The sequence below is a fragment of the Hippopotamus amphibius genome, chromosome 7, assembly GCF_030028045.1.
Source record: "Hippopotamus amphibius kiboko isolate mHipAmp2 chromosome 7, mHipAmp2.hap2, whole genome shotgun sequence".
NCBI lineage: Eukaryota > Metazoa > Chordata > Mammalia > Artiodactyla > Hippopotamidae > Hippopotamus > Hippopotamus amphibius.
This window is the reverse complement of record NC_080192.1, coordinates 85,190,849-85,203,245: the sequence shown is the minus strand read 5'-3', so window position 1 is coordinate 85,203,245 and position 12,397 is coordinate 85,190,849. Positions and strand designations below refer to the sequence as shown.

The window sequence follows — 12,397 nt, the reverse complement described above, 5'->3', positions numbered from 1 at the left end:
ATTTAGACCAGAGCTAGCATCCATCCTTCTCAAGCTCGTCCAAAAAAATGCAGAGGAAGGAACACTCCCAAACTCATTTTATGAGGCCACCATCACCCTGATACCAAAACCAGACAAAGATACTACAAAAAAAAGAAAATTACAGACCAATATCACTGATGAATTTAGATGCAAAAATCATCAACAAAATACTAGCCAACAGAAACCAACAATGCATTAAAAGGGTCATACACCATAATCAAGTGGGGTTTATCCCTGGAATGCCAGGATTCTTCAGTATATGCAAATCAATCAATGTGATACACTATATTAACAAATTGAAGGATAAAAACTACATGATCATCTCAATAGATGCAGAAAAAGCTTTTGACAAAATTCAACACCCATTTATGATAAGAACTCTCCAGAAGGTGGGCATAGAGGGAACCTACCTCAACATAGTAAAGGCCATATACAAGAAACCCACAGCAAACATCCTTCTCAATGGTGAAAAACTGAAAGCATTCCCTCTAAGACCAGGAACAAGACAAGGATGTCCACTCTCACCGCTACTATTCAACATAGTTTTGGAAGTCCTTGCCACAGCAAATCAGAGAAGTAAAAGAAATAAAATTGGAAAAGAAGTAAAACTGTCACTGTTTGCAGATGACATTATACTATACATAGAAAATCCTAAAGATGCCACCAGAAACTACTTGAGCTAATCAATGAATTTGGTAAAGTTGCAGGATACAAAATTAACACACAGAAATCTCCTGCATTTCTATACACTAACAATGAAAGATCAGAAAGAGAAATTAAGGAAACGATCCCATTCACCATTGCAACAAAAAGAGCAAAATACCTAGGACTAAACCTAACTAAGGAGGTAAAATACCTGTACTCAGAAAACTATAAGACACTAATAAAAAAATCAAGGATGGCACAAACAGGTGGAGAGATATACCGTGTTCTTGGATTGGAAGAATCAACATTGTGAAAATGACTATACTACCCAAAGAAATCTACAGATTCAATGCAATCCCTATCAAATTACCAATGGCATTTTTCACAGAACTAGAACAAAAAATCTTAAAATTTGTATGGAGACACAAAAGATCCCAAATAGCCAAAGCAATCTTGAGGTAAAAAAATGGAGCTGGAGGAATCAGACTCCCTGACTTCAGACTATACTACAGAGCTACAGTAATCAAGACAGTATGGTACTGGCACAAAACCAGAAACATAGATCAATGGAACAGGATAGAAAGCCCAGAGATAAACTATGGTCACCTAATCTATGATAAAGGAGTCAAGGATATGCAATGGAAAAAAGACCCCCTCTTCAAAAAGTGGTGCTGGGAAAAGTTGACAGCTGCACAGAAAAGAATGAAATTAGAACACTCCCCAACCCCATACACAAAAATAAGCTCCAAATGAATTAAAGACCTAAATGTAAGACCAGGCACTATAAAACTCCTAGAGGAAAACATAGGCAGAACACTCTTTGACATAAATCACAGCAAGATCTTTTTTGACCCACCTCCTAGAGTAATGGAAATAAAAACAAAAATAAGTAAGTGGGATCTAACAAAACCTAAGAGCTTCTGCACAGCAAAAGAAAGTATAAGGAAGATGAAAAGACAACCCTCAGAATGGGAGAAAATATTTACAAATCAATCAACAAAGGCAGTTTATTGTATGTCAACTGTATCTCAATAAAAGTTCTTAAAAAATAAAAATAAAAGACTCCTCATCTATATGTATGCTAAAAAAAAAGTAAGTAGACAAGAAGTGGTACTTCTATGTAAGAGGTGTGGGTATATCAGTAAGTTTTATCATCAGTATATGTTATTTTATGTGATTTGTTTTTAATATGCTGGAAATGAGAATCTGAAATACTAGAGAAGTTGATCTACCAGATTTATAATTTTAATTGAAATATTTAAGAAGATTTAACTAATTATTATCATAGTCATTGTTTAGATATTCATGAGAACCTCATTTATTGAATTTGTAAGAATAGTTCTTAGGAGGTTGACATGATTTAAGAGAATTTGATATGATACATTTAGAAGTTTTGATTTATTAGCTTTACTGGAACTATGTAAGTTCTGAGAAAGATTTTGTTTCTCCTATTTATAAATCATCCTGTTAGGGATTTGAAGTTTTAAGAAAATCAGATGTATTAAGTTTGCAATTATAGTTTGAAATATTTAGAGATATTTAATTAATCAAGTTTAAAAGTGATGTTTACATTTTTAAGATTATTTAAGTTTATAAAATTTTGTGGCTAATTGGAAATATGTAAGATCATTCGATTGATTAAGCTTGAAAATGTTGTTAAATGTTTAGGGAGAAGGACTCCAGCTCATATTTAATAGCTAATTGAGCATTAGTCACAGGACAAGGAAAGTGAATGTTTAACACACGCAAACTAGATTTACAAGAAAACTTCCAAGATTTAGAAGATGTTTTCAAAGGCAAAAGAAACACAACTTTAACAAATTGAATATCAATGAAAACACATGCAGCAAGTAAGAATTTTTTGCTATGACCAATTTCTCCCTCAGACATGAAACACTCAAATGAAGCTTCATATGAGGGTGGTGACTTTGGGATATACAGGATGTGGGAAGTGAATGTGAAACTTTGGAGACGGTATAAAAGAAAATGATCTGTTTTTTTCTGGGCTGTAACGCAGTTGACTCTTGAGCAATGCAAGGATCAGAGGTGCCAACACTTGAAAATCCACAGTATAGTTTATAGCCTGCCTTCTGTTCTTCCATATCTGTGGATTCAAACAATCACTGACTGTGTAGAACTATATTATTTACTATTGAAAAAAATCTGAGTATAAGTGGACCCATGCAATTCAAACTCCTGTTATTCAAGAGTCAACTGTATACAATATCCAAATTCTTGGCTTCTAGTAGAGGGTATGTGCATCTCCACAGTTGGGAAGGATGCTGGATGGCATTTAACAACAGGTTTGCTGACCCAATTAGGAGTATTTTAAGCTATACTTATTGGAGGGAAGGATATAAATGTTTCACCCTGTTGCTGTTACACCTGATGTAGAAGGAACCCAAGAGGAGGCTGTGACAGAAATGGGTATATATAATGGATATAGTGGTGTGTCAGGGTTTATTGGAGATCACAGATCAGGAACTTTTCATACCTTTCCATTCCTTTCCTTTTCCCTCTCTCCTTGCAACAATACTCCACAGGGTAACTTTTATTAATATCCCTTTTATCAGATGGGAAAATTGAGGCCAAGAGAGGTTAAGTATCCTGCCCATATTCACATAGCTAGTAAGTGGTAGAACCACTGCTGGACCCACTGCCATGCTCTTTCCTACACTAAACTCCATAATCAAAGGTCAGAGGTAAGGTTATTAAAAGACATTCTTATACAAAGGACATGAAAGGCACTCCATGGAGAGTCCCAAATATTAAATGTACTGATAAAGCTGAATTGGCAAGTAGATTAAGTAAAGAATTATAAAAGAGAAGGGAAAGGCATCAAGCTCCAGGATGCTTATACAAGGTTCCTAGCGGAGTTCATGTATTAACACTCATGCTGAGATTTATGTCACATGGGCATCATTAAAGCATCCTTTCATCTCTGGGGTTCCTTATCCATAGAGCGTCTATTTCCCCTTCCAATAAGTTGGAATCACAGCTTCTAAAAGTGGCAAGAGGGAAGCTTTGGGTAATATAAGTCAGTTTCTCAGTCTGTCCTCCAGGTCTATGACTTTCTCAGGCCACTCTGCTGGTATATTCCTATGTTTGTGGTGGTATTTTAATATGGTATAGTCTAGGAAGATAGGCTTTTGCTGCTCCTGCCTCAGGAAGGCTAAGCAAAGCAGAGAGTTCACTTCCTGTTGCTAGCAGGGGGTGTTGGATAAGGCCAGGGTAGTTGGCAACAGCTGGGCCACAGAAGTGTCCATGAAATATCTCAGAGTTTCCAGTATGCTTTGATACTGGTAAGGTAGAAATGATAAACACCTCTCTCAACTAAAGGTGTTCTCCTGGGTGTCCCACCTGTTGGGGACAGCGTATGGGTCAGGAATCCAGTGGGAATCAGTCAAGTGAAGTGTGGAAGAGACAAGGTGAATTAGAACATGCAGTTATTCTTGAACAGGGAGTTCTAAACCAAAAGTGTTCTGTATTGTAGCAAAACTCCATGGTAGACATAAACTTGGCCTGATTTTTCTTTTGTTTCAAGGCATAGCATCATACATGTATTTTGAAGTCTGCCTGATGCATTGGATCTCATTTTCAGATTTTGGTTGATGTGTGTGGAAGAGAGGTATAGTCATATCAACCACTATACACACACTTTAATGAGTACCTATTCTGTGCCAGGCAACTGGAAAGCTACTGCTAACAGGAAACCAGATAAAGTATTCCTGTTTTCATAGTGCTTGCAATTTAGTGGGTAGGGGGTTGTGGGAGAGACCAACAAGTTACAGAGTGTTGCATAAATGACATAGAAATATATAAGAAGGACATCTCATCTAGACCTGTAGATTAAGGTCAGCTTCTTAGTGAAGATGACACCTGAATTAAGTCTAAGACAAAATCACCAGGTAGTATGCCAGCCCTACAGCAAGTGGATCTGGACAAGGTAAGGATAATAGGGTAATGCTCAGTTCTGGGCATTAGTTAAACTCTCAGTTGAAAGGGTCATTAGCAAATGGGAATAACAAGTAGAGACCAATGTGGATGGAAGGATGAAGGAACCAGGGACAGTTAACCAAGGATGGAGAAGCTTCAGGAGGGATCTATCAGAGAGACAGCCACATGGAAGAGGCATTATACTAGTAAGAGCAGCCCCAAATCAGAGGCATTATTCCTTCAACAAAAGGAGACATTTTATAATGATTCAGAATGGAATGGATTTAACAAATGAGACAAACTGAGTAAAATATTTAAGCAGAATCTGATCCTCTTACAATGACCCTGTCTAGAAGGTTGTGGGGTTGAGTTATTATTTGAGTGAAACTTTGTCAAAAGGTATCTAACATCCTCTCTGACACAGTAGGACCTTTAAATCACTTTCCTTAGATGATGTAGCATCAAAAGCCATCTTGAGCAGAAGTATACAGGCAGATGTCTAAGGCACACAAATACAAATCACATGAGTCTCCAAGCTATGAGGGAGTGGAGAGTATGAGGACTGATGCTAAAAGAAATTGTTTCTAATAGTCTTTCCAATGTGGAAACAAAATCCCTGTTGGTATCAAGAATTCGATGAGACAGTGGATCGGAGAGAGTGCATCATAGTGTATCATTATAAATTTTAGTAACATAAAATCTCCTTTCTAGTTTCTAAGTGACAAACATTAATAAATCATTATGATAATTCCCAATCCAAAAAAACCCAAACTCCGCATTGTTTTCTCTGTACTTTGCTCTTTCGTTCCTCCTCCCCTCCTCTTCCTTTCCTTTATTTTACTATAAGTCTTTGCCATATTCCCAAGGATAGTTCTTTGCTTTGTCTCCAAGCTCCTTCTGCATGGTACTAATTACATTGGGTTATAGCAGTGTTCATAACTTTGTCAATAAATGAAGACTGAGTGCAGAAGGGCAAAGGCAATGTTTCACTGCCTTAGCATCTGGTACATAGTAAGTGCTCAAAAATGGTTTCATGAGTGGATAGATGGATGGATGGATGAGGAAGAGGCCATTTCCCTCATTACCATCTAATTTTATCCTCCCTTATCACACTTTGCTGACTCTGTCTCTCACAGCTCACCAATGTTCTCTAATTGCCACAATCAATGTCATCATCCTTGGATTCTAATGATACTATATTTAATATAACCCACCACAATTTGGCTCTCTTAATTTTTGTCACTCCACATGTCCTGATTATTCTACTAACTCTCTGTTTCTTCTTTTTTTCCCTCCTACTACCTGATAGCACATTTCCATGGATCTTTGACCTCTTCTCTGGAAATATGCACATTGGTAACAGAGATGTTTTCTACTTTCAAATCTCCAATAAGCCATCTGTTTGGAAAATTCCTAAATACATATTTTGGTCCCTGGGTTCTCATTCTCTAGCCCCACCTCTCAAATTGCCTGTTGGGCATTTCCAACTAATCGTTATATTTTCATGTAAAATCCAACAAAAACTGTACTCATTTTCTTCTGACCAACTCCTCCATTCATTCCTTGATTCACTTGTGAATTCACTTTGAGTCAGCCTGTCATTCTCCCCACTTTGCAACTTTTTACTTCCATACTTTCGTCATAGTTTCTTTTATCTAGAATGCAAGCTTTCTTTATCTTCTTCTCTTAAAATCTTATCTAATCTTCAAGGCCCAAATCAGTTGCCACCTTTTGAGGTCTTCCTTGATCATCACTGCTAGATAATCTCCTATAGAATTTGTCTGTACAATACTTATGAACCTTATCACATAACACCTTATGTTGCAGTTATCTTTAAATCAGTCTTATTTTCCTCATTATGTAGCATAAGCCCTTTGGGGGAAGACATGAGGCCCTGATTCAGGAACCACCTTACCTGGTGGCACCATCCCTTGATGGACTGGAGATCTTTGTCCAAATTTAACAGTGAGTATTTCTCCCTCACAATCCTTATTCTATCATTTGCTAATTCAACAACAACAGTAACAAAGTCTTGTGCTCCTACTACATGCTTTTACATTGAAAATTGCTCTTTATTTTCCCCCAGTTGAACCTATCTATGTTTCTGACAACTAATCCCCTCCCCTCTGCCAAAACAAGGGCCTTGACCATTCAGGACACTGGGGGCTCATATGAGTAGGGAGAAGATGGGGCAAGTGCAGTGGGGGAACTCCGGGGAGTAGATAGGATTAAACCTCTCCAGGAAATGTTCTGCAGCCAAAATGACTCATCCAAGATATAACAGACTCAAGTTGATCCTCATAAACTTGACATTCAAGATTCCTGATTTGAAAAGACAGGGTCAGAAACTGTGGATGAGTTTCTAGTGAATGTACATTCTTAGCAACACTTGGGTGCTTAGTCATGGATTGTAACATCTATCTAAACTAGTGCAAAGGGTCTTAGAATGTAAGACTCACTTCTGGGTGTGATGGAGAAGGACTTCCCTGAAATATACAATGAGGTCCAAGTCTATCAACAAGGTGAGGTTCAAGGATAGACTGCAGGTCTAGCAGAGACTCAGGAAGCAGGCTATTTAGACTTGTAGCTGAGTATGACTGGGGCAGAGTGAAATGGATACCAGGGAATCAGTAGGCAGAGTTTTGTTATTTATGCATGTCTTTACTCTTTCAATCTCTCAGAGAGTTCATTCCCTCTTTTATTTCAACCATTACCCCTATCTGAGCAACTATATTTTTGGTCCTGACAAAATTTCATATTGTCCAGAGGCCATCATCATTTGGATGTTTTCTTTCATGTAGATACAACATATCTAGAAACAGTCTGAGTAGTGAGCAACCTTCACCTTTCATCTCACGAAAATTATAACTGCCCCTACCATGTAAAGAAGCAGTTATCAGACCAGTGCTTTTCTGAACCTCCTGTTGCTGTGTGCTAGGTTCCAAGTCAGATAACCTTTTGCCTCCATAGCCTCTCTTGTGGGGCTTAAGGATTGGTAACCCCCCTCCTCTCTTCTTAGATGCTGCTCGACAAAACTAGAACCAGTCATCATCACTCGCTCCTGAAAAATGAAGGTGTCACCTCTCAGTGTCCTCTAGCTTCTAATTTCATGAAACATCATACACACCTTCTAGTTTTTGCAATAGGAGGGAATTTTAAAGTTTTATGGAGTTTTAAAAAGTAAAATCCCTGGTGTTTGCTGGAATTTGATTAGAGGTAGACCTGAAATTATTTAGCATATTTGTCTCTGCAACTTTTAAAAATTCTAGGTAGCTATTGCCTTCGGTAAATAAGAATTCCTTCTGAGGGGGGTCTCATTCTCTCTCTCTCTCCCCCTCTCCCTCCCTTCCCTCATTCTATGGAAAGATTACAGGAAAGATTCAAATTAGTTCTACAGTCTGCAGCTCAAGTTTTTTTCTCTGCTTACATTTTCTTTCTAGAAGGAAATTTGTCAAAGTTTACAAAGACGGTTTGACCTAGCTTTTCAACTTTAAGGAGTTTATTATGTGAAAATAACAAGGGATGCTCTCAAAGGTTTATGTCAAGGATATTAGCTTCAAAGTTACTTGTAATCATTAAGAATGGAAACAATATACATCTAAAAATAGAGGAATGGTTAAATAAATGATTATAGCCATGCATTATAATGCATCCATTAAAAATCCTATTTTGAAAACTATTTCATGACATGGAAAATGGCCATGATATGATGCTAAGGAACAAAACAACAGACAAAAAAACAGCTATTGAAACTGTTTTTATTATGATCCAAAATTTATCCTAAAGGGTATGAGTGACTGTATGTGGCATAAATAACACAGAAAAAGTAAGCATAAGCTAGCATGCCAGACTTTTAACTAGTTAACTGTCAGTAGTAGAATTTTCTTAAATGGAAGACTTGGATATACAGCCTTGAGGCCTTATGCCTAGCTCTACCTTGAACTATAACCCTGAGCATGCCATTGATAATGTTCTTCCAAATGTTCTCCTAGGAGCATGTATTATTTTATTCATTCATTCATTCATCCATCTAATCAATAAACATGTAGTGACTGTTAAGTGCCAACCACTCTTCTTTGTTCTGAGGAGATAAACAAGACAGAAGAGACATGTTCCTTGCTCTGCCCAGAGTTTATAATCCTTTAAAATTAGGAAGAAACTTTTTTTTTTTAATTTCATTTCATTTGACCCACTAATTCTACTTCTGGGAATCTACCCTAAGGAAATAATCAAGAAAGCAAAATAAAATTATCGTACAGAAATGTTTATTAGTACTTTAGTCATAAGGGCAAAGAAAACCTAGAAATCACATAGATTCCCAACAGTAGGAGGATGGTTAAAGTAATAAAGGCACATTCATATACTGGAATAATAGGAAGCCACTATGATTGTGTTACTGAAGACTTTTCAATAACGGGAAAATATTACTAATGTTTTCCCTTAATATCAATGGAAAAAAGTAAGCTACCAAATTATCTAGCATCTGACTTCAGTTATGTAGTGTAACAGTCATAGAAGAGAAATTAAAATGTTAACAGGTGTTACTTTTGCATGGTGAAGTAATGGTTGATTTGTATTTTTGTGTCTATGTTCTTCAAGAAGAAGCTTTAATTTTATAATCAGGAAAACCACACTGCTTTTATTTTTTAAGATGTTTCAAAGATTATCTGTTAAAAATTCAAGGAGCATACAGAAAGATAATTTAACATTTCCTCAAAGTCTGCATTGCCATGGTGGAGAAAGAAGAGATCATTCAAGGAGAGAGCTGGAGGCCTCTTCCTTTGGAAAGCATTCTTGGGAAAGAATGGATGGCCAGAACTGTAGTGGAGCTGGATTCAGCAGAGTGCCTGAGGGCATTAATTCACTCTGCTAATGAGGCTGAGCAAGGAAAAAAGGAAGGAGCACTTGGAGGATTTGGAGACACAGCCTTGAGGCATCATCCCTAACTTTACCTTGAACTCTAACCCTGAGCCTGCCATTGATAATCCACACATCAGGCAGACATTTCTTGTTGTTGCCCTTTCCCTCAGCTCTAGCACCAGAGATCCTCTGACTTCACTGAGCAGGTGTCACAAAAGGTCAGGGTCCTGTCTGTGATTTGCCTAGAGAGAAATAGTGGAACCTGAGATGCCAGAGTGAAGGCACCCAAAATCTGGCTCTTGCCCAACCCACTGCAAAGACTTTGACCCAGAATCCTGCCCCTAACCTTCTAAGTTCATATGGAAAGACAAGGGCCATGGAACATGTCATTTCTGTGTAAGCCAAAGCAAGAGAGCTGTCTGCTGAATGCTTGGGCTCCATCAGCTACTGAATGCTTTGACTCACACTGACTGTCAGGTCTCCCTTGAGCTCACACAAGTACCCAATGCAGTAAAAATACCAACTTTCCCCTAATTTAGGGAATATCAAGATAGCGTGTGTAAGGCTGAAATGGCACCAGGTTTCACTGCACATATAATCAGTTACACAGCATGCTGTGAGTTTTCTAAGCTTAAGGAAGCTGCTGTGAAGTTAAAGGAGCAAGTCAGTGCAGACAGATTTACAAGTGTACACTTTCAACAAACCAAATATTTAAAAACTAGAGTAGCATAAGAGATAAATTTACAAAAGAATTCATTTCACTACCACTTTGGGTAATTGGTTTCTCTTCCACATTTAAAATACAAATTTATTCACCACAACTTATTTTACACACAACATATTAAGCACATGAGTTGCATAAAGGGAACTTAAAAATTAGCATTTGGACATCACTGCAAAGGAAACATAGCTTTCTCTGGTTTTAAAAGTGATCATTGAGTACAGAACCTGCAAAAGACCTTAAATCAATTGCAAATCTTTATGCAAAAGAGTTCAGTAATTTGGGGGAAAAATTTTAAGTTTTTTTCTCTTAGCTTCTTCTTTGGGCTTCTCATATTCATTTATCTCAGCAAGGCCATCAAAAGGACCCATTTCAGAATCACAGTGGCAGGTGTTTTAAACATACCTCCACATCCTAGGTAAACATTTAACACTTGTGCACCCATAGATATACACATTAGAGACCTAGGATACCCATAAAAGGGTCAATACAAATAGAGCTGTACTCTAATAATCAATTTTCCATCATGCCATCTGAGGACCCATTCACTCCAGAACTGTAGTCCCAATGTTTGAAAATGGCAAAATTTCACTTTTAATCAGCTTCTCAAACACTAGCCTGTTGGATGCAGGAAAGAAAGAGCTCTCAATTGCCTTTGATTGCCTTTGCCAAGCATGTTTCTCTGTGGATATAGACAGGCTAAAAACACTGACCTTACATGGCAAGACGAATTTAGAAAAATTCCTGGATCCCTATGTGTGGAGTTACTTAAGAACAGCATAGCTGCCTCTCATTCCTGAATGAGAAACCCTAGCAACACAGAGGGAGAGCTGAATTTGAATCCTGAGTACTTTATGATTCTAATGAAATGCTCTTCACATTCAAATAATATTGGAGAGTTGTGGTGGGAGCAGAAAGCCCCTGAATCTTCAGGAAAAAGTGAAAATGAGAAATTTTGCCTACATGTACTTAAAACTGAAAGACATCAAAAGGCTGCACAGCTGAATAGCAGGCCTATGAAGATTCACAAAGCCAGCCCCTTGGCCACACCCTGGGTATCCCCTTCAGGCTTTAAAGGCAAAAGAGAGAAGGAATATATGGAAAGAGGCAAAGTAGAAGTTGAAAGGAAAATGTCAGGGAGATGAGTGGAGAAGGGGAAAAAAAAAAAGAGTTAAATGAAGAAAAGGGGGGAGTGTACATATAAAAGAAGGGAAAATGAGTAGAAAAAAAAGAGAAATAGAAAAGAAAATAGTGAGATAAAATAAAATTCCCCATCAACAACTGACTCAGCTAGCTGTCAGTATAAATCCAGGGGTACAGGTGGCCAATCTCCATCTTGAACCAGGCACTATCCAACCCTGAAGCTCCATAGCATTGCTATCTTCCTTTAAGGATACTTTTTCCCTTTTCCACAAAGGGCAAGCTCACCTATCGAAGGCCACAGCCGTCATGGAGTAAATACTGGCAAAGACAGCAGCAATGGGGAAGAAGTTGTGGAATTTGCAGTAGAACAGGCCGTAGTACCACTCGTTGTGGACAGCGTAGGTGAAGTTCACCACTGTATTGAATGCAGCCATGGAGGCCTCTGCGAAGGCCAGGTTCACAAGGAAATAGTTAGTAACTGTCCTCATTCTCTTGTGGGCCAAAATGATCCACATCACCACCACGTTGCCCACCACGGAGGTCACCACAATGACTGTGTAGGCAGCTGCCCAAAGGACAATTTGCCAGGCCGGCTGCACAAACTGGTTGGGCTCCGAGGTGTTGGTGGAGATGTTTGGGAAGACGTCTGAGTCCACTGGGAGGACGTTATCCATTCTGCTAAGCGATTAAACCTTCCTCTCTGTACACACAGACACTTGCAGCAGAGTCCTGAGCCAGCGTCTGGGGTCAGAGTCCTGTTTAACCAATACAGGTGGGCTGCAGGCTCTTTCTGGACAGAACTCTTTCCTTGTAAGCAGAAGACTTGGTGCTAAGATAAAAGCTTTTAGATATGCTGTGTGCCCTTGGTGGCTTTGAATTCCTCCACTTTCAAGCTTCAGGAAGCACTTGAGTTCTGTAACCTGGAGACAGCGTCTCTCCTGCGTTGAGCTGGAAAAGAGAAAGAAATTCCACGGGTCACGGTTCCAGGAAGCAGGAGATCCTCCACCTTTCTGCACCTGCTGCTGCTTGCAACTGCTATTCCTCCTGCCTGCAGCGGGAAAGGCAAAGCCC

At 38.6% G+C, this 12,397-nt stretch overlaps 1 protein-coding gene across 1 annotated transcript in view; it reads right to left on the bottom strand.

The window, feature by feature from the left end:
• TACR1 (tachykinin receptor 1) overlaps positions 1 to 12,000 on the bottom strand; it is a 207,403-nt gene extending 195,403 nt beyond the window's left edge. Inside the window, exon 1 of the mRNA XM_057740415.1 lies at positions 11,612 to 12,000. Within this exon, the coding sequence (XP_057596398.1) occupies positions 11,612 to 12,000 (389 nt within the window). The remainder of the gene's footprint in view (positions 1 to 11,611) is intronic.
• Between the last annotated feature and the right edge of the window lie 397 nt (positions 12,001 to 12,397).